The sequence below is a fragment of the Cebus imitator genome, unplaced genomic scaffold, assembly GCF_001604975.1.
Source record: "Cebus imitator isolate Cc_AM_T3 unplaced genomic scaffold, Cebus_imitator-1.0 Scaffold962, whole genome shotgun sequence".
In the NCBI taxonomy this organism is placed as follows: Eukaryota; Metazoa; Chordata; class Mammalia; order Primates; family Cebidae; genus Cebus; species Cebus imitator.
In genome coordinates, this window is record NW_016108277.1 from 66,970 (window position 1) to 90,103 (window position 23,134).

Consider the following 23,134-nt stretch of genomic DNA (forward strand, 5'->3'; position numbering starts at 1 on the left):
AGATGGAGTTTCGCTCTTGTTGCCCAGGCTGGAGTGCAATGGTGCAATCTTGCCTGACCTCAAGTGATCCACCTGCCTCAGCCTCCCAAAGTACTGGGATTAGAGGCATGAGCCACTGCACCTGGCCTAAAAATAAATGTTTTAATGTATTTCAAGGTAGTTTCCTTTGGTGCATATGAAACAAGGATCTGAAATGACAGTGTTTGCAAATGTGAGACTGAAATTCAATTGTGACTTCCGTATCCTTAGAAAAACTGTAAAATGCTTGGATAGAAAATGACTTTTTCCATTTAGACTTAACATTCTCTATTTTACTTTATTTATTTTTGAGATATAGTCTTGCTTTGTCACTCAGGCTGGGGTGCAATGATCACAGCTCACTGCAGCCTTGAAGGGGGCTCAAGCGATCCTCCCACCTCAGCCTACTGAGTAGCTGGGACTACAGGTTTATGCCACTATGCCTGGCTAGTTTTTTTATTTTAGTAGAGACAAAGTCTCACTATGTTGCCCAGTGTGAAAATCTTTTCTTCTTTACCAGAAATTGTTGATTTGTTAGAAGGTCAAATAGTCAGGCAGTTTATAATCTTCCATGCACTTGGAGATGACCCTTATTATCAATTCATATTATTTTTTTCCTACATATTTTTCCCCCATTATTAACATCTTACATTGGTATGGTACATTTGTTACAATTAATGAACCAATGTTGATGCATTATCATTAAACAAAGTCCACATTTTATTCAGATTGCCTTAGTTTTTACCTGATGTCCTTGTTCCAGGATCTCGTCGGCATATCACATCACATTTGGTAGTCACGTTTCTGCTTGGCTCTGACAGTTTCGCAGACCTCCCTTGTTTTTGATGACCTAGGTATTTTGTAGAATGTCCCTCAGTTGATACTTGATGTTTTTCTCATGATTAGACTGGGGTTATATGTTTGGGGGCGGAAGACAACAAAGGTAAAGCACGATTTTTGTCACTTTGTGTCAAGTGTATATATTATCACCATGGTTTATAACTTCTGATGTTCACTTTGATCACCTGGCTAAAGTAGTGTATGTCAAGTTTCTCCTCTGTAAAGTGACTCTTTCTTCCCCTTTTACGTCTATACTCTTTGTAAGGAAATCACTCTGTGCAGCCCACACCCAAGGAATGAGGAGTTATGCTCCCTTTCCTTGAGGACACGGCATCTTCAGACATTATTTGGAATTCTTTTATGCCAGAGAGTCCTCTCTTCTCCCCCATTTGTTTATTTATTCAGTCATTTATTTATATCAGCATGTACTCATGGGTATTTATTTTATAGTTTGGCTTATAATTCAATATTACTTTATTTTGGTACTCAAATTATTTCAGCTTTGACTAGTCTCAAATCTTTCACTTGGATCCCATGTCCCTTTGACATACTCCAATCGTTGTGGATTTTTTTTTTGGTACGTGCTTTCTGACACTGAAAGATGCTTACTACTACTGCTACTACTACTACTGCTGCTACTATTACCACTACTACCGCTACTACTGCCGTTACTACTACTACCGCCGCTACTACTACTACCGCCGCTACTAGTACTACTGCTGCTACTACTACCGCTACTACTGCCGCTACTACCGCTACTGCTACTACCGCTGCTACTACTACTACTGCTACTACTACTACCGCTACCGCTACTACTACTGCTACCACTACTACCACCGCTACTACTACTACTGCTGCTATTACTACTACCGCTACTACACTACCGCTACTACTACTGCTACCACTACTACTACTACCGCTGCTACTGCTACTACTGCTACTAGTACTACTGCTACCGCTACTACTACCACTACCACTACTACTACTACTGCCGCTGCTACTACTACAGCTACTGCTACTACTGGCGCTTCTGCTGCTGCTTCTCCTCCTCCTCTTCCTTCCTCTTTCCTCTTCCTCCTCACCTCTCCCCCTCGCCCTCCCCCTCCCCCCTTTTCCCTTCTTCCTCCTTTGTTAGGTATGCTCATTGCTCCTGGGTGTCACCCTCATAGCTGACAGCAAGAAAATATATGTGTATATACTTCTCTGTAGAGTTCACAGAAAAGAAAATACGTGTGTGTGTATTTAACCAGTATATATGTGCATGTTTAAATATTTCTATATGTAGCTGTGTATATTGTACTATACTCAGTATAAGTTCATACTGATGTCTCCAGCTTTAATCCATTACCACATGGAGCCTGCTAGCCTTCTCCTTTTGCTTGTCTGTAACCTTTCACTCCAACAGTGAGAAACCTGTCTCCTGCTGTCATTCGTTCTTTACGTAATTGCTAAGTGAAAGAAGCCAGTCTGAAAGAGCTACATACTGTATGATTTTAATTATGTGATATTCTGGAAAAAGCAAAACTGCAGAGATAGTATACTGAAAGGATCGGTAGTTGCCAGGGAGAAGTGGGGACAGTTGAACAAGTGAGGCACAAGAGATCATTTAGGACAATGAAACTATTCTGTTTATATTGTAATGACAGATACATGTAATGACAGATGTTGTAACGACAGATACATTCAATTCCAATATACCTGTGTAGTGGTATCAGAATTATTAACCCGTATCCCCACCCCCCTCCCGTGGGAGCCTGTCAAATAGAATATGGTGCTTATGTGCCATTTCTTTTGCCTTGCGTCTGACTCCATTCATTTCTAGAGTTATGTAGGTCTCCCATCCGCTTCATTGACTTGTTTCATATATTCATAATGCAGTTACTTTGTGTTGTCACATTCTGCATTCTATCCTGAGATTCCCCCAACCTCCTAAATGATTTTTTAAAATTCACGTACCCTAAGGCTTACTCTTTGTGCTGTAAAGTTCTGTGGGTTTTGACAAATGCATAGCATCATGTATCTGTCATTACAAAGTAAACAGAATAGTTCCATTGTCCTAAATATCTCTTGTGCCTCACCTGTTCAACTGTCCCCACTTCTCCCTGGCAACTACTGATCTTTTTAGTATACCGTCTCTGCAGTTTTGCTTTTTCCAGAATATCACGTAATTAAAATCATACAGTATGTAGCCCTTTCAGACTGGCTTCCTTCACTTAGCAAGATGAATTCAAGATTAATTCATGTCTTTTTGTGGCTTGATAGCTCATTTCTTTAATTGTCAGATAAAGTTCCCTTGTGTGGATGTATCAGTTTGTTTACCTGTTCACCTATTGCAGGACATCTTGGTGGCTTCCAGGTTTTAGTTATTCTGCTTTTGCTGTTTGGTCAGTTTCCTTTTTCTAGATTGTTAACTGTACATAAATAAGGTAAAGAGATCGTAGGGCAGTAAAATGTTACTCTTTTTTAATAAACTTATTTAGAATCCAGATTATTTTGGAAAATGTCTGTGGCCTAGAAATTTCATAATGAGACATGGCTCAAAATAGGTTTCTGATAGAAGGTAGAGTTATAATTATTTTTCCGCTCATTGAGACCTATATGAGTAGAAAGGTCTGCCTTAGAATTTTCTCCAGTTTATGTATATTGATGTTGACACTAGAAGATTGATGAAGCTATAGAAATATAATCTGTCAGCTGGGCATAGTGGCTCACGCCTGTAATCCTAGCACTTTGGGAGGCTGAGACGGGCGGATTGCCTGAGCTTAGGAGTTTGAGATAAGCCTGGGCAACATGGTGAAACCCCATCTCTACAAAAATACAAAAAATTGCTGGGCACGGTGGCTCACGCCTGTAATCCCAGAACTTTGGGAGGTTGAGGCAGGTGGATCACCTGAGGTCATGAGTTCAAGACCAGCCTGGCCAACATGGAGAAACCCTGTCTCTACTAAATATACAAAATTAGCCAGTTTTGTATATTAATTTGTAAAATTAGAGTGCAGTTTGCACTCTAGCCTGGGCAAGAAGAGCGAAACTCCATCTCAAAAAAAGAAAAAGAAAAACGGAAATAGCTGGCCTTTAGCTCATTTATGTTTAGGGAGAGGTAGTCCTATAGGCATGTCATTGTCTCTGGCAATGATTTCCCTTTTTCTGTTTGTTACTGGCAGTGGAGAGAAAGGAGGAATGGAATTGAACCTTTTAAACGGAAAGATGGTGGATACTATCTTGTTGTAGTATGGTTGGGCTTTAACGGTCTGTTAATTGTAGCAGTCATCCTACCTCTTAAGGCAGGAAGTGAATTTGGCCAAGTTTTCATGGTCCTACTGAGTTCTTCTTGACTTGTAAACTTCCTTGGATGTGCTTCATACATCTAATACGCTTGAAAACTCGGCCTAGATAGAATTTGGGAGTTGAGAAGAAGGTCCCATGTATTCTGAGGCACTTTCTCATGATGCCTGTTGAATCTGGCAGTAAAACATTTGTAGTTTGACATTCAGGTACCCTTTAGTGTGATAAGTGCAGGACAAAGTTTCCCCTTACAGTCTGTGTGTGACAAAAACCAATAAATAAGTGGCACTGAGGGTTATGCAACAATGGGTTTGTTACAAGTTGTTCTGGCCAAAGGGCCTCTGTGCCAAAGGCTGGCAGAAAAACGGCACAGGAAGGCAGCCAGCCTGCAGTCTTCATACGTGCATGGCCCTTGTAATTGAAAAGTAAAGAAATCTGGGAAGACTGTTTTATCTTTTCCAAGGGAAGTGCTTTTGTCTCCCAGTGGCCAAAGGCCAGTTTAGCGCAGGGCCAGGCCCTTTGGGCTGAATAAGCCATGTACTGAGATGGCTTACTTACTCAGGAGTTCCTAATATTTATATTAAAGTGTGAGGAAAGGGAAGAGTGAGAGACAACTGAGCATATTAGCCTGCCTTTCATTTATTTTATATTCTCTTGTCTTTCTCTTACTGACCTGTGATTTCCTCTTGGGAAATATTTTTCACACTCTGTTTTCCTGACAGTGTTTAAAACACAGCTGCTCCTTAGTGTATATGTCTCAAATGAATGAATCAACTCTGCATTTAGAGGAGTACAGGAAAATACCTGAAACCTTCTACATACACATCTCTAGGTTTTGTTTTAAGTTATGTTCGTAGAGTCCTACAGCTGAGCCAAAAATGGTAAACAGTGCCCAGCATCATTAAGGCAGAATTAAGGCATCTCCCACAGTGAACCTTATTAGTCTTTATAGTGGGGCACTTGGTCAACATGCTGTGAACGAGCTTTACAGCTAGTCATGTTTGTTTACTTTACTTTTCTACTTTGTATTTCAATAGCTCCTCATCATGTAGCATGATATGAAGTGGGTACTATTTATTCATTTTTTTTTTTTTTGAAACTGAGCAAAAATTTTCTTTCTATACTGCACTCTCTCCCCCAAAAATAAAAGTTGAGTACCTCTTATGCAAAATGCTTGGGACCATAAGCGTTTCAGATTTTTAATTTTTTTTTAAAGGATTTTGGAGTATTTCTGGAATACATACCAATTGAGCATCCCTAATCCAGAAATCCAAAATACTCCAGTGAGCATTTTCTTTGAACATCATGTTAGTGCTCAGAAATTTTGGGATTTTGGATTTTTGGGTTATGGATGCTCAGCTTGTGCCTTTGAACACTCATATTGGTGTTAGCCCACTGTTTAGGGCTAACAAATACTGGGCAAGTGGTTAGAGAAGCAACTCATGCTTTGCCTTCCTGCCTTCCTGCATGCCTGCCTTCCTGCCTTCCTGCCCGCCTTCCTGCCTTCCTGCCCGCCTTCCTGCCTTCCTGCCCGCCTGCCTGCCTGCCTGCCTTCCTGCCTTCCTGCCCGCCTTCCTGCCTTCCTGCCTGCCTGCCTGCTGCCTTCCTCCCCTGTCATCCAGGGTACAGTGCAATGCACTGCGACCTTTGCCTCCCAGCTTCAAGCGATTCTCTTGCTTCAGCCTCCCAAGTAGCTGGGATTAAAGGCACCCGCCACCATGCCTGGCTAATTTTTATATTTTTCATAGAGACAAGGTGTTGCCATGTTGGGGCCAGGCTGATCTCAAACTCCTGACCTCAGACGATCCACTCGCCTCTGCCTCCATATGCCTGGCCAATTCATGCTTTTCAAACATTAACTCCAGGATAACTGGCCTTCTACCAGTGTCATTTGGGAAGCCTGACCTGCCTTCAGAGTCTTTGGGTCTTTGGATTCTAGATTCTTTCCTGTTTTCTCCGGTAACTGTTTCTGTGCCTCTCTGCCTGTTTCTCTTTAGCAATGTCTGTATCCTTTTTCCTGTGAGCTTTATTCATGGTCACCTTGTTTCAGGAGCTTTGGATTTTATCTGAATGGGAATGATTTCCCATTTTGCTTCCTCAACTCTGTCTTCTCCTTCATCGATGAACTGCTTATTTTCATCAGTCCTTGTAATAGTTCCAGGATAGTTGATTGTCAGTTCATATTGGACATGACAGAACTTTTTCCACTGAAGCTCTTGCTTCATAACTCTCACATTATTATCAGCAACTTTATCTCCCTAGCCTTTTCAATCATGCAACAAAGTTGGCATGATTTTTATTGCTTTTTCTTGTAGTTAATCTCAAGTTGCCCTTTCTTTTATAACCTCTTTTTAGACTTTTAACTTTTTTTGGCTAGTGTTTGCTTTTCTTTTTTTTATTGCTGTTTTTATTTCTTAATTTAGCAGAGTTTTGTGTACTTATGCTAAACCTGGCATAGTGTTGGGTGACAGGTGTGAATGATGTCATTCCTGCCCTCCGTTGGCTTAGAAACTCCTTGGGAAGTTAGAGCAAGAACACAGATTAACTATAGAACAAAGTAGGTAATATAGCATAAGTGCTAGGTCAGTGGTACCCACACTGTTGTAAGTGGTCAGATGGGAGTGATTTTTTAGCAAGATTCATCAAAGATAGTGTGTTTGGGCCAATTCTGTAACAGCAAAAGTGAGAAAATAAAAGTGAATCAGTAGGTATGATCTATATGTTATGTATCAATGTGGTATGATCTGTGATTTATGCAGCCATAAAAAGTAAGATACAGTATTTGAAGTTTTTTTTATTTTTGAGACGGAGTCTCTTAGTGTCATCTGGGCTGGAGTGCAGTGGCGCAATCTCGGCTCACTGGAACCTCTACCTCCCGGGTTCAAGTGATTCTCCTGCCTCAGCCTCCTGAGTATCTGGGATTACAGGCACCTGCCACCATGCCCAGCTAAGTTTTTGTATTTTTAGTAGAGACGGGGTTTCACCATGTTGGCCAGGCTGGTCTCAAACTCCTGATCTCATGATTCGCCTGCCTCAGCCTCCTAAAGTGCTGGGGTTGTAGGTGTGAGCAACTGCACCCAGCCTGAAGAAATTTTTTGTGAAATTCAAGGATGTTCCACGCAAGAAAGCAGCATACAAAACTTCATAAGATGGATATAAATTTTTTACTAAAAGAAAATCGAAATACTATGTGAATATTTAGAATTTTCTACATATTTTGTGAATTATCTGCTATGAACATCTGTTAACAAACATTATTTTTAAAGAGGAATACTCATTCCCTATTACCTTTGAATTATTTGTTTGACCATTGTGCTGTACTGAATTGTTTTTCATTTATGCATTGTGTGTACATTTTCCTTCTTCCCTCCCCTCCTCTCCCCTCCTTCTGTCTTGCTCTGTTGCCCAGGCTGGAGTGCAGTGGCATGATCTTGGCTGATTGCAGGCTCCGCCTCCCGGATCCAAGTGACTCTCCTGCCTCAGCCTCCCAAGTAGCTGGGATTATAGGTGTGTGCCACCGTGCCCAGCTAATTCTTCTGTATTTTTAGTAGAGACAGGGTTTCACCATGTTGGTCAGGCTGGTCTCGAACTCCTGACCTCAGGTGATCTGCCTGCATCAGCCTCCCAAAGTGCTAGGATTACAGGCGTGAGCCACCACCCCCAGTCGTGTGTACATTTTCTAGACATTGTCCTTTGTGTTCTTTTAAGTTTGCCTAGACCATGACTGTGCACCAATAAAACTTTATTTACAGAAACAGGCAGCGGGTTGGATTTGGCCCATGGGCTATAGTTTGCAGACTTTTGATGCAGGGTATACACTTAGGGTGAAATTAATTCACAATAATTAATGTGGATTCATGTTTGGAATGACCTTCTTGATACTTTTTAATTTGGGAGACCATCTTCATAGATCTGCTTAATTTCTGACAACCTCATTCTAGCTAAGGAAGGCCTCTTAGAGGAATAGGGAAAGTACTAGTTCTGCCATTTTCTTGTTCACTTATGATTGCAGTGGTATTATTATTTAACATAGTTTCTTTACAAGAATCTTTTTAAGCCACATATCATCTTTGTATGCTTTAGTGAAAAATTGGCATGGTTGTAGAGTGTGAATGCACTTAATGCCACTGAACTGTACACTTAAAAATGGTTAAAATGACTGGGCGCGGTGGCTCACGCCTGTGATCCCAGCACTTTGGGAAGCTGAGGCGGGCAGATCACCTGAGGTCGAGAGTTCGAGAGCAACCTGACCAACATGGAGAAACCCCCTCTTTACTAAAAATACAAAAATTGGCCAGGCATAATGGCACATGCCTGTAATCCCAGCTACTCAGGAGGCTGAGGCAGGAGAATCACTTGAACCCGGGAGGCGGAGGTTGTGGTGAGCCGAGATTGTGCCATTGCACTCCAGCCTGGGTAACAAGAGCGAGACTCTGTCTAAAAAAAAAAAAAAAATGGTTAAAATGATAAATTTTATGTAATGTATATTTTACTGCAATTTTTAAAAATTGATGTATAGCCACTTGCAGTGGATAGAATTCTTGTTAAGGAATGTCATGTTTTTCTCAGATAGCTCAAATACGGGCAGCAGTTGGCTGGCATGGGACTTCATAAGGATCCTAGTTTTCCTCAGTACATTAAAATTCATAAAATTTAATTTCCACTGTTTTTAGTTAAAGTAAAAAATAAATAGAATATTCAATATCTTCTTCCTGCATCCTGATGAGTCATTCCATCCACCCTTGGGGAAACACATACCCTCTGGAGAGTGAACACTGGAAAAGAGGCCTATTTCTAATAGGGTGTTTTTATTTAATATTGAGGCAGTACATTGATAATCCTTATTCTCTTATTCTTCCCTTGACTGTGTATATTGCTAATGGTGTTATCCTGACCTTGTATTTTCATACCCATTCTTCCTTCCTAATCCAGCTCTGTTTTCTCATCCATATATATAAAATATGTATGTATATATTTTCATATATATGTTAAGTGTGTATGTATTCATATACATATATATATATATATATATATTTTTTTTTTTTTNTTAATTTTGTTTGGAGATGGAGTCTCGCTGTGTCCCCAAGGCTGGAGTGCAGTGGTGCATTCTCAATCTTAGCTCATGGCAACTGACACCTCCTGGGTTCAAGCGAGTCTCCTGCCTCAGCCTCCCCAATAGCTGGGATTACAGGTGCACGCCACCATTCCTGGCTAATTTTTGTATTTTTAGTAGAGATGGGGTTTCACCATGTCGGCCAGACTGGTCATATACATATACATATTGCCTATGCTGGATGGAGTGCGGTGGTGTGGGCCGTGGCTCACTGCAGCCATGACTCAGGCGATCCTCCCATCTCAGCCTCCTGAGTAATCTCATCCACATTTCTTTCTCTTTATTTTATTTTTTAGCCAGGATGTGTTCTCATCTGATTTTTTATTTTATTTTTTTAAAGATGGGGGTCTGTCTCACTATGTTGCCCAAACTGGTCTCAAACTCCTGGGCTCAAGTGATCTGCCCACCTTCACCTCCCAAAGTGCTGAGATTTGGGCATGAGCCACTGTACCCAACCGTCTCATCCCTATTTCTATGGCACTTTATATAAACTTCTTTGTAACTCTAATCACACTGTATTTTCTTTCTTTTTTTTTTTTTTTTTTTGAGACATAGTCTCACACTGTCACCCAGACTGGAGTGCAGTGGTGCCATCTCCACTCACTGCAACCTCTGCCGCATGGGTTCAAATGATTCTCTTGCCTCAGCCTCCCGGGTAGCTGTGACACAGGTGCCCGCTACTACTCCTGGCTAATTTTTGTATTTTTAGTAGAGACGGGGTTTTCACCATGTTGGCCAGGCTGGTCTGGAACTCCTGACCTCGTGATCTGCCCGCCTCAGCCTCCCCAAGTGCTGGGATTACAGGTGTGAGCCACCGCGCCCAACCCTATATTGTATTTTCATTATTTGCCTATATATATTTCTATTCTATATTTATTTATCTTTGAGACAGCATTTCATTCTTGTTGCCCAGCCTAGAGTGCAATGGCACAGTCTTGGCTCACTGTAACCTCTGCTTCCTGGGTTCAAGTAATTCTCCTGCTCCAGCCTCCCAAGTAGCTGAGGTTACAGGCATGTGCCACCATGCCCGGCTAATTTTTTGTATTTAGTAGAGACAGGGTTTCACCATGTTGGTCAGGCTGGTCTCGCACTCCTGACCTTAGATGATCCACCCTCCTCGGCCTCCCAAAGTGCTGGGGGGCAAGCATAGAATTAAGAACTAGCTTTACTAGTATCATCCTGCCAGCTTCAGGTTACAGCTGCCAGACATTCAGACTCAAACTGAAGCAGTATATTTCCCTTCCCTGACTCCGTCACGGGACTCATGACAGGGGTGCCCTATTTACTAAGCCCACTGCTCTCAACTCCTTGCAGGAGGGAGTAGGTGAGTGAATGAGGCAGAAACTGGAGTGCACAGGCGCTGGAACTGGCTGGCTGTTTCAGTGCCGGTGGGATCAAACTCCATTTACCCAGGAATTACAGGCGTAAGCCACCATGCCTGACATATTTCTTCCCTCTCCTTATTGGTTATATACTGTGATCCTGTGGCATAAGTGTGCTCTGACAGAATGTTTTACCAAATTATTGGAACTAAAACTTAACCCCTGTGGTGTCTCAAGCACTCTGCCTTACCTTCATAATTTTGGTCAGCCTTCGTTTTTTTTTTTTTTTCAGAAGCCTAAATTGCATCTTCCTGGCCATCACCACTTTTTCCACACCAGTACTTGCTATTAGGAATACTTGGGCATAAACTATATTTGCATAGTATATACCTCTCAGAATAATTATTGTAGTTGATCTTGCTGATATTAATTTGTTAATGCTAGAAACTCTACTGGAGATAGCACAGTGAACATTTTCTATATAGGAAGTTAAGACCCTGGGAAGTTAGATGATGGTATAAGATTATATAATATTTTGGTGACAGAACTGGATTCTAGCTCTCCAAACTCTTGGTCCTTTGGGCTGAAGGAGGTTGTAGTGAGAAGAGTTAGAGCAGCATAGTTGGTATAGTATGTGTGAGGGGCTTTGCTTCTTATTGTTCTAACCACTACTTGAGAGTTTTCAGTAACTGCGGAGCCCAGTCTTTCAGAAGGAAGTACATTCCATTTATTTAGACTGTGACAGCGGTTCTGTTTGGCATACCAGCCACCTGATCCACACTTTCAAGGTAGTCAGATGGAGACCAGAGCTTGATTCTCTGGGAGTGAATGGTTTGGAGAATTCTGTAGGACATTCTGCCTTGGCTGCTAGATTAGTTGTTGACTGATGTGTGATAGCCAAATAGGGTGTCAGAGACAAGGTGTGGCTGGCTACTCTGTTGATGTGCATTAGTGTGGCCTTTACAAGATCAGCTCAGTATGGACCCTGTCATTATTTGGTGGCTCATAAACTGCTTACCCAGAAGAGAGAAAATTCTGAGAAAATAGATCACATTAACCAAAAGGTGTAAAGAAAGGTTTGTAAGTCAGAATACCAACTTGTAGTGGTAGGTGTATACCTGGCTGGCTTGGGATGTAGAATTTCTTGACCAAACCAGGGATTCCCCGCTGCTGGGATCTAGCATAAGATCAAAACAAAAATCAGAAGATTGCTTGCTGGGGCGGGGGTAAGCATAGAATTAAGAGCTAGCTTTACTAGTATCTTCCTGCCAGCTTCAGGTTATAAGACTAGGCCTTCTTTTACTCTGGGGGTATTTCTGTCTTTAACAGCTGCCAGACGTTCAGACTCTAACTGAAGCAGGGTATTTCCCTTCCCTGACTTCTTCACAGGACTCATGACAGGGGTGCCTTGTTTATTCAGCCCACTGCTCTCAACTCCTTGCAGAAGGGAGTAGGTGAGTGAATGAGGCAGGAACTGGAGTGCACAGGTGCTGGAACTGGCTGGCTGTTTCAGTGCAGGTGGGGTCAAACTCCAGTCACTCAAACCTGCTGTGTTCTGCCCCTCGTGGGAGGGAGTGCACAGGTGAGCAGGTGCAGGAGCCAGAATGAGCACTTTTGGATGTTAGCAGGCGCAAACTCTGTGCAGGCCATGTGGCAGCATCTAGGTGGGAAGCCTGCGACTCCTGAAGCCCCAGAGGGTGTGTTTCGGTGCTCTTTTAGCTCTGCTATCCACAGATGGCTTAAGTGTTAACAGCTCAGTGGTCCTGCAGCTGCCCTCTGCCAGTGAGGGCAAAGGACCAGTATGACAGCCTTTTGTATCTGTACTCATGGCTGCTGAGCTTTTGTCCAGTGTCCAGGAAAAATGGGTCACATGAACGAATTAAAGGATGGTAAATATGGGTGACCTTATTTTTATTTATGTGAGAAGGGGAGCTAAAAAGGGGACAGTGGGTGGTGGGTAGGTAATTTTCCCCTGAAGTCTGGCTGTCTCCAGCTGGATTCTTCTCCACAGTTATGCAGTCAGGCTGTCCTTCTGAAGTCAAGCCACTTCTCTGTGACATTGAGCGGTGGTCTCCAATGTCCAGCTGTTTCTCATCTCTGCTGACTGAGTCTGGGGTCTTTATAGGCACAGGATAGGGTGGGGGCCATGGGTGGTTTAGGAAAAGGCAACATTCTCGTGGGAAAACAGGGATGTAAGTTCTCACGTTGGGCCGCAATCTCAGGCTTTTGGCTTGAAGGTGAGGCTTTGCCAGGGACCTGCCTCTAGAATTTCTCTGCCTCCTGCCCCTATCACTGTATCAAAACCACCATGCTGTATTCTTACTGTTCCTCTTATTTGCTGATAGTAAGTTGTCAGAAAAGCTTTTGTCATTACCAGTTTCCTTATGAAGGGGAGAATTGGTTAAGATTTCCAGGAGTACTGCTTATTTCATATTAACAAGTTACTTGAGTAGTATTTGTTGTTGCTATTGTTGTTATGTGTGTGTTTGTGGGGTTTTTTTTGAGACGGAGTCTTGCTCTGTTGCCAGGCTGGAGTGCAGTGGTGCAAGCTCGGCTCACTGCAACCTCCGCCTCCCGGGTTCAAGCGATTCCTCTGCCTTAGCCTCCTGAGTAGCTGGGACTACAGGCGCATGCCACCATGCCCGGCTAATTTTTTGTATTTTAAATAGAGACAGGGTTTCGCCATGTTGGTCAGGATGGTCTCAATCTCTTGACCTTGTGATCCACCCACCTCAGCCTCCCAAAGTGCTGGGATTACAGGTGTGAACCACTGTGCCCAGCTGTGTGTATGTATTTTGAGACAGGTTCTTGTTCTGTTGCCCAGGCTGGAGGGCAGTGGCATGATCATTAGCTCACTGCAGCCTTGAACTTTTAGGCACAAGTGATCCTCCTGCTTCAGCTTCCCAATATGGGATTTATAGGCATGAGCCGCTATGCCCAGATTGGGTGATGTTTGAAACCTATTATTCCACATGAGATTTATTGTTTGCTACTTAATATGATTTAGCAATACTGACCTTTACCATTTTCACATTGGTTCCTGTAACACTCTCCACAAAGGACTGATGTACTGTATTTTCCACTTTCACTGAGCACTTTCTGTGGATACACTGATTTTAGTCCCTATTTTTTCTCCAGGGTCATCTAGTAGCAGACACCCAAATCAGGCAACTCCAAAGAAAAGTGGTTTAAAGAATGGCCAGATGAAGAATAAAGATGACGAGTGCTTCGGGGATGATATTGAAGAGATCCCAGACACAGATTTTGATTTTGAAGGGAACCTAGCTCTTTTTGACAAGGCAGCTGTGTTTGAGGAGATCGATACCTATGAAAGGAGAAGTGGTACCCGTTCCCGGGGCATCCCAAATGAAAGGCCTACTCGGTACCGCCATGATGAGAACATCCTGGAGTCAGAGCCCATTGTCTACCGACGGATCACAGTGCCCCACAATGTGAGCAAGGAGTTCTGCACGGGTGAGTTGCACCAGGTCCCACATCCTGCTGGCTGCTGTTGCCTTTCTGTTAAGTTTGAAACAGAAAGACCTGGCTTCTGAGTCACAGTCTCACACTAGGAATTAACTTACATGGCTTGGTGGCTGGCCTAGTATTACTGTCTCTTGGGGGTTGCATCCAATAACAGGGATAATTTCTCTACATGTGTGTTTATATCCTGTATCTAGCAGGATCTGGCCTGCTACTTATTTAGTGTGTTGTCAGTAACAACTAAAGGCAAAGAGCCTACTGTGTAGAGTCGGATATTCAGATCGATTTTCACTCTGGCATCCCTGTTACTACCCATATATTTCACCAGAATTCAACTCTGTTTTACTAATTATTTGTTGCAAAAAAAAAAACTGTTAAAGATGGATGATAGGAATCATTGGCTAAAAATAGAGTTTTAATAAATTACATTTCTTTACTTTGCTATTCTTATCTCCTGTTAGCCTAGGACATTGGAAGTTGGCTAATTTCATGTAGTGCCTTCTGTAGGTCATTGTAGATGTTAATCTAGTTCTATTACCCCAGTGATTATTGTTTATTTTTTTTAGCATTAGAACCTTTTCTTCAAACCTATGGCATATTAAACAGAGTAAAGCAGCTATGAGAGAGGTAATTCACCTCATCCCTGTCACATCCCTTCCCGCCAAACCACATTACTTCTTGGAATATGGTTTGAAAACCACTGTTATTGAATGATCCTAAGAGCTAACGGGGAAATCAGAATCATTTTAGTAAGTAGAGAAGGAATTGAGTATAATATTTTTATTTTGGTTTGAAGTTTGGAATATAGAGAATATAAATCTTGAATGCTGACAGCAGCTGTAAAAACTGTGGATACAGCTAATTTCATTTGGAGGAAAGTCAGACATGGCTTTTTTATAGATAATAGTAAGACTCTGTTGTATTTGATTTTGCTGAGTATAGTAGCTTGCATGTGCTTTCCACGTGGAAAAAAAAAAAAAATAGGCCAACTGTCAGGCTAAGAAAGACTGCTAAAATAAAAAAGAAAGAAAGAAACAAGACTGCTAGGCTGGGCCCAGTAGCTTATGCCTGTAATGCCAGCAGTTTGGGAGGCCGAGGCAGGCGATCACCTGAGGTCAGGAGTTCAAGATAAGCCTGGTCAACATGGTGAAACCCCGTCTCTACTAAAATACAAAAATTAGGCGTGGTGGCACACACCTGTAATCCCAGCTACTCAGGAGGCTGAGGCAGGAGAATTGCTTGAACCCAGGAGGCGGTGGCTACAGTGAGCCGAGATGGTACCACTGCACTCCAGCCTGGGTGACAGAGCAAGACTCCATCTCCAAAAAAAAAAAAAAAAGTACTGAATTTTGTCAGTCTTTTGCTGGCAGATTCTAGTAAGCCTGACTCTTCACTAAGGTGGTTTCCTTAAGTGGCGTGACAGTGTAACTTGCCAAAGTCCTTTGATTTTTAAGACCTGTGTAAAGGCAAACAGCCTAGCTCAGGATCAGGTTTAACTTAAATTGCTAGGTTTTACGCTTTTCAAAGGCAGCTATGATCTGTTAAGCCTGGTACTCCTCCAGGTCAGCCAACTATCCACCTCTGACTGCTTCCCTTTTTACTGCCCTCATTGTAAAAGAAACTGCTCCTGCTGCTAGCACTTTGTATCTGTAGTCCAGGTGCTGCTGCTGAGGCTGCTGGATTGTGCAGTGTGTGATTTCCCTGGAACTGTTTACACTGCAGGATTTTTTGGACTTGGGAAGATTATGATCTGCCCTGGAGTCAAGTGGCTAAGAGTGAGAATAACAGAATCAGGAAGGATTCTCAGATCTAATAGAACCTGAGAAAATATTTGCTAACATGGACAAAAGCAGAGGTAGAAATTTTTCCTGCGGCACACTCCAGCTCCCCAACTTGATCTTCACACCTCTTTTGTTTTTAATGACTGAAGTGCAAAGTTCTCTCATATAAAATGATTTTCCTGTCAATAAACATAATACAAACCACGTGTGCTGGTCCTTTGCCATAACTTGGGTGTGGCATCTTGTGGTGTGTAGTGAGCAGTTGCCCTCCACTGGTGCGTGACAATGAGGGGGAAAGAAGCCCAGGAGCTTCATGCCATCTGGTTTTTCTCCTTGTTCTTAAGAGTGACAAGGAGTGGAAATGAAGCCCTTTTGCCAAGCACTGTCTATGCTAGAAATAGAGCAAGCAGGCACTTATTTGTCTTGCTGAGCAGCTTCTCCTCCAGGGGATTTTTCTCTTTTCCGGCCCCAAGGCACAACCCTCAAGCAGGTTTTCACTGAGGGGCAGGCAATCAGCACAGAGCTGGGGACACTTTCTCCAGTGGATCTGCCATCCAAATGTTTGGATCAAAATAAGGCAAACTAGAATACATAAACAGTCTAAGACCGTAAAGTATTAGTGTTAGGTGAGTTGGTCACCTAGTATAATTTTCTCATTTTATAGATGAGGACATGAGGCCCAGAGAGGTAAAGCCTTTTTTTTTTCTTTTTTGAGACAAAAGTCTTATTCTGTCACCCAGGCTGGAGTACAGTGTCATGATCTTGGCTCTCAGCTCACTGCAACCTCCCCATCCGGGTTCAAGCAATTCTTCTGCCTCAGCTTCCTGAGTAGCTGGGATTACAGGTACCTACCACCATGCCTGGCTAATTTTTGTATTTTTAATAGAGACAGAGTTTCACCATGTTGGCCAGGCTGGTCTCAAACTCCTGGCCTCAAGTGATCCACCCACCTTGGCCTCCCAGAGTGCTGGGATTACAGGCGTGAGTCTCTGTTCCCAGCTGGTAAAGGATTTTCTAAGCCTTACGCACTGGCCAGGTGAAGTGACCCATGAGGGTGAAGGCTGCAGTGAGCCAACATCATGCTGCTGTACTCCGCCTGGGTGACAGAGCCAAGCTCTGTTTCAAAAAAAAAAAAAAAAAAAAAACCTTACCCATCACATCTCCCTTTCTCTTCTAAATGTGAATTAAAAGGAGGAAAAATACAAGAAGAAAAGGGCAGTTTAATGGCAAATAGACTACAGACAGTCCCCCAGCTTACCACAGTTGGACTTACTATTTTTTGACTCTAGGATGATGTGAAAACAATACTCATTCAGTAGAAACTGTCGTTCAAATTATGAATTTAGATCTTTTCCTGAGATAGCGATATGCGAGTCTGATATTCTCCAATGCTGGGCAGCAGCAGGAGCCACAGCAGGCAGCCATGCAGTCATGAGAGTAAACAACCAGTATTCTACAGTGTACTGTGTTGCCAAGTGATTTTGCCCAACTGTAGGATAATGTAAGTGTCCTGAGCAGGTTTAAGGTAGGCTAGGCTAAACTGTGACATTTTTTGGTAGGTTAGGTGTATTAAATGCATTTTCAACTTAGATATGTCCAATTTACGACAGATTTATTGGGATAAGACCCATTGTAAGATGAGAGACATCCCTGTAGTCTTTTCTGTTTAGTACTGTACTCTCTCAGGAACGGACCAGCAGTTTACAGAAGTAACTTGGAGAGCTCCCGCAGCCGGGCCTTGTGGCATTCATGTCCTGGAATACCAGACACTTTATTTTCTACTAATCCTCAGAGTAGCAAAAGAACAACATGTTTATTACCCATTTGGTGATGGCTTGGGATTTAGGATTCTGGCGGCTTGCTGCTGGTGCCCTGAGTACTGACTGCATGCTAAGTGGTGTCAACAGTGCGTAAGCTATTATTCACTAGTTGCTCATACTCCTCTTGGCAGTACTCTTTGCCAGCTGTGTGTTGTGATGGGGAGCAGTGTTGTTTTAGGTCTGTTGATGGGGAAAACACATTCAGGAAGCAACTAAATTCAGCTCTTTGTTTAACACCAATTTTTTCTCTCTGGAAAGTCCTTTCAGATTCTTTGGCAGGGCCTGTGTCTCCAGCAGTCATGGATCATCAGACATTTCTCTAGCTTGGGCCTACCGGCTAATTAATGGTTTCCAGTGGTCACACTCTGTATTGGTCAGGGTCTTTCTGGATCTAGACTTGTAATTTGAAATCCTTTGAAGACAGATTCTATGTGCGTGTGCACACATGCATGTGTGTTAAGTTGAATATAAAACACTAGATGTGTGTGAGCACTCTGTGTTCAGTGTTGAGAACTCCCCACAGAATACTGCTTAGGAAAGTGGTAAGGCCTCAGAGAAGAATCTTTATTCAACACTCATAATACTGGTTTTAATTTTTTTTTTTTTTAAATTTCTTTTTTTTTTTGAGACGCAGTCTCACTCTGGCGCCCAGGCTGGAGTGCAATTGTGTGATAGCGGCTCGCTGAAACCTCTGCCTCCCAAGTTCAAGTGATTCACCTGCCTCAACCTCCTGCCCATTACAGGCATGTGCCGCCATGCCCATCAAATTTTTGTATTTTTAGTAGAGACAGGGTTTCACCATGTTGGCCAGGCTGGTCTTGAACTCTTGACCTCAGATGATGTGCCCACGTTGACCTCCCAAAGTGCTGGAATTACAGGCATGAGCCACCTTGCCCAGCCTAACGCTCATAATATTCTAAAGGAAATATTTTAAGACAGTTTGGGTCAGTCAGAACACTGTGTTTATGATGTGTAACTGACTCTAAGATAGTCCTTGCTTTTAAGTTATGAAAATGTAATAGGAGATAGAAAGATGCCGTATATGCCCAGAATCCAGTGAAAGTGTGGACATTAAGTGCACTAGGTGTTGAGAGGCAGAGGAGGTCCTGTAGGCTGCATCAAGGAAGGCTTCATGATGGAAGCCTTGATACATGGGCAGGATTTCACCAGGCAGAGAGAAAGAGGAGGGTATTTATGGGTAGGCTCGGCAGGTGCTGGTGAACAGTGTGAGTAAAGGGCATGTGGGAGACTGGTCATTAGTTGGCTTGGCCAGGGCAGAGAGTTTGTGTTGGGGAGAAGAAGGAACTAAAATACAGCTGTGGACCAGAGCACAGAGGGCCTTGTGTGCCAGTGCTATCTTTATCCTATAGTCATGGGGAATAACTGAAGGATTCTGGGTAGGAAAATGACATCATCTCTTTTAGGAAGACTGGCCTTGTGGTAGGATCCCAGGTAGAACGAGAGAGGAGAGGGGAGACCAGAGCAGTGTCAGTCATGCTCATGACGTAACTTACATACTAGAGATTTGGACCACTGAATGGAAAGGAACACTAAGATACAAGGGAAGCAACAGAGGGTAATTTGACAGGCTGTGAAGACTGAAAACAGGGTTGAGTGAACAGGAGGATTTGGAGGTATTGAACCCATGGGGCAGGAAGACTGGCAATGAGTCTAGTTATCATTAGATTGCACGAATTTATAGTGAGCCAAGCCTACATGGTTTTGTGACTGCCCCCACTTTTTTTTCCCTCCTGCAATGCTTTGTGCCTGAGCCCTGAGAAAGCAAATGCAAGAGTTGCTACAATGAGGGATAGGGAAATGTGGGAGTTATTAGTTATTAGAGGTTTAATCAGGAGTTAAAAGTTATATAGTCAAAGAGAGGCTGCTAAGCTGGTTTCCTTATCTATAAAATGGGATAATACTGTGGGTTAAATGAGATAATGTGGAAAGGCAGCTAGCACAATACCCAATTTGTAATTATTTAGTAAATATTTGACTTCAAATATGAATTTGCAAAGGCCCCCTCAGTAAGATTATTTCAAAGCATCAGCGTTGAGAGCATACCTACTATGTGCCAGACGCTGTTTTAGATACTCTGCGTAAGTCATAGTTCCTTACCTTAGGGGCCTCTGAATATACCTGAACCAAATATGTACATATACTAATAACAGAAATGTAGTCGACTGCAGTGGCTCACATCTGTAATCCCCACACTTTGGGAGGCTAAGGCAGGAGGCTGGCTTGCTTGAGCCCAGGAGTTTGAGACCAGCCTGAGCAACAGAATGAGACCTCATCTCTACAAAAATAAAAATAAAAAAATAGCCAGGATGTGGTGGTATGTGCCTGTGGTCCTAGCTACTCGGGAGGCAGAGGTAGGGGGATTACTTGAGGCCAGCAGTTCGAGACCAGCCTGGGCAACATAGCAAGATCCTGTCTCAACTTAAAAAAAAATGACTCGAATTCTCCGTTTCCTCCATTGTAATAAATTCTCTATTCATGATCCCTTCCTTGTGGGTAGACTTCTTTATCCTCCGCCATTTGTTCTCTGCTGTACAGCCCCCTTCTGTCCTCAGGTGTGTAAAAGCCCAGATGGGAGGCAGTGGGGTGCTCTTGGGCAGGCGTCTCTGCAGTTTTGCCCGAAGGATGAGCCACCTCCACACTGTGTGCTGAGATTTAGGGAATAACAAGTGTGAGAGATGACCTGAACTAGAGTTCCTATTTATTGTCTTAAAAAGGGGCCAGGCGTAGCGCTCAGGCCTGTAATTCCAGCACTTTGGGAGGCCAAGGCTCCCGCTGATCACCCGAGGTCAGGATTTCGAGATCAGCCTGACCAACATGAGGAAGCCCCATCTCTGCTAAAAATACAAAATTAGCTGGACATGGTGGCGCATGCCTAAAATCCCAGCTGCTCGGAAGGCTGAGGCAGGAGAATTGCTTGAATCTCGGAGGCAGAGGTTGCGGTGAGCCAGATCATGCCATTGTACTCTAGCCTGGGCAGCAAGAATGAAACTCCATCTCAAAAAAAAAAAAATCCAGTTAAGCTTGAGTGAGGTGCTCTGGTCTGAGCTTCAGCACCTCTTATCCATAGCCATTTCTTTTGGAAAAAGCAGCTCTGGTTTCTGCCAGGAAGGGAAGCAGCTGGTGAGAGAGGCCACAAGTGATTTGTTCCTGCTGCTTTGTGACTCTACTCTTCTCACCCTGGCTGGCTAAGTCTGTGAGTTTTGATGAGGATGTATCTAGCTCTCAGGACAAGTTTGGCTTTCAGAAAATTCCAGACTAGCAGTTGTCTTTCACAGCTGGCATTCCATTCCTGCCTCTAAGCCCTAGCTGCCTTCCTCTGCTTCCTGTCACCAAGAGTCCCTCTAGAAGTTGTCTAAGGCTTTCGAGACCAGCAGCGTTATCTTCTCAAAAATAGGTGGTCAAGCAATCTGTTTTGAACTTTTTGCATGTGTGTTCAAAAGGAATTCAGGAAGAAATAAATCTTAGAGTTTAGAAGTGCCACTGAAGAATTTTACCCTGGAGGTAGTGAGGCCTCCTGTGGCAGCTGTTGTAGTCTTGCAGAGAATTCTTCTCATTCGGAGAATCAAGTCTCTGGTCAGCATCTCATTGCCTTCTCACCCATAGACCCAACCCACGCAGGGTCCTGCCTTGTCTCCCCATAACCCCCTCCCCAACTTCATTCCCCAACTGCATGTTTATGGATTAGATCAGGTGCCACAAAGGATGTCATTCTGAGGGAGAGCCACTGGGGGACATCAGGAAGTAAATTCTGGGTGGTGTTCTGGACAGAACAGCTGCATTGGATAAACCTATGCTCCTCTACTAAGTGTCACAGCTTTTCACTAAGCAGAGCTAATGAGCCTCGTTTCTGAATTTGTGTCTCCAGCAGACAGACTTCCTTGACAGTGACTTGGTTGAGTTTGGGGAACCTCAGGCTCCAGCAGGTGTGGAAGAATTTATCACTCCCTTTCTTTATCTTGGAATCCTTGAGAGTTCCTGGGCCTGGATAATTGGGTGAATGGTTGTCATAGGCCTGAAGGGCTTGGTTTGATCATTGGTGATCTCGTGAGGTTTTAGAGCAGTACTCTTAAGATAGGTATATTAGCTAGCCTCTTAGCCCAGTAATGAACCACTGTGCTTCTTACATGTTTTCCAAGAGTTTAAGCTCAAACCAAGGGCTGGAGTATCTGGAGCCTAGCACATTCCAGCCTGACACCTGAGTTCTTATGAAACTGCCTATTGGTCATTCCAGAAATGCACTGGTCCCTGGTAATGTCACTGCTTTGCTAATATGTGCCCTCTTGCCATTTCAGAGCCACAGGTGCCTAGGCAGAGGGAGAAAGGAGTTTGATTTCTATGTATCTACCATCCTCTTGAAATTCAGTAGTCAGGCCAAGGCGGGCAGATCACCTGAGGTCAGGAGTTTGAGACCAGCCTGGCCAACATGGTGAAACCCTGTCTCTACTAAAAATACAAAAATTAGCCAGCAGTGGTGGCTCATGCCTGTAGTCCCAGCTACTTGGGATGCTGATGCAGGAGAATCACTTGAACCCTGGTGGTGGAGGTTGCAGTGAGCCAAGATCACACCACTGCACTCTAGCCAGGGTGACAGAACGAGATTCTGTCAAAAGAAGAAATTTCTGGAAAGGACTAGGGAGGTCACTTTTTCTAATTTAATATGCAGACACTGTGTTCTGTAGTAGCCTTGGCAACAGATTTTCCCTTATCCTCAGTAGTATTCATTTGGCCCCAGAGTCTCTCCTTCCTTCAAAATTTCATTTGAAATTTTCATGACTTTATGCTACCCCATAGGTTCCCTGTGTCCTTTGAAATCAATTCTCCTTGGTCTTCCTATTATTACTTTCTACCCCTGACTACTTTACCCTGCATAAAACAACTCAGCTTTTAAAACTTTCTGAGCTTGGCCTTGCCCACTGCTGTACACTGAACCTTCCTACCAGCCTCAGGGCTTCAGGCAGGGACATTTTCATCTGCACATGTCACATGCATCCTGGCCTCCGGGAAGTTCATGGTTCTCCACTCCTACCTAGAGTTCTCTTCTATTCATTGTGACTACAGTCCTGCCTGTCTTTTAAGGCATAGTTCAAATTGAGACCTGATAATTCGTACCTGTAGCTCCTGATTTGAATTCTATACTTTGCACTTGTGCTTGGGATAATACAGTCTAAGGCTGTTGTGTTATTTTCGGAAGTCTGTACCTATGAATTTTTTTTTTTCCAGCTAGATTATAAGACTGGGGGGCTGGCGTGTGGCTCATGCCTGTAATCCCAGCGCTTTGGGAGGCCGAGGTGGGTGGATCACCCTGAGGTCAGGAGTTTGAGATCAGCCTGGCCAACATGGTGAAACCCTGTCTCTGCTAATAATACAAAAATTAGCTAAGCGTGATAGTGTATGCCTGTAATCCCAGCTGCTGGGAAGGCTGAGGCAGGAGAATCTCTTGAACCTGGGAAG

General features: G+C 43.3%; 1 protein-coding gene across 2 annotated transcripts in view; it reads left to right on the forward strand.

Annotated features, from left to right (window-relative positions):
* EDC3 (enhancer of mRNA decapping 3) overlaps positions 1-23,134 on the forward strand; it is a 63,270-nt gene that overhangs the window by 24,563 nt on the left and 15,573 nt on the right. For both annotated transcript variants that reach the window (XM_017521118.2, XM_017521117.2), the window contains one exon: positions 13,717-14,052. In XM_017521118.2, coding sequence (XP_017376607.1) covers positions 13,717-14,052 — 336 coding nt within the window. The remainder of the gene's footprint in view (positions 1-13,716; positions 14,053-23,134) is intronic.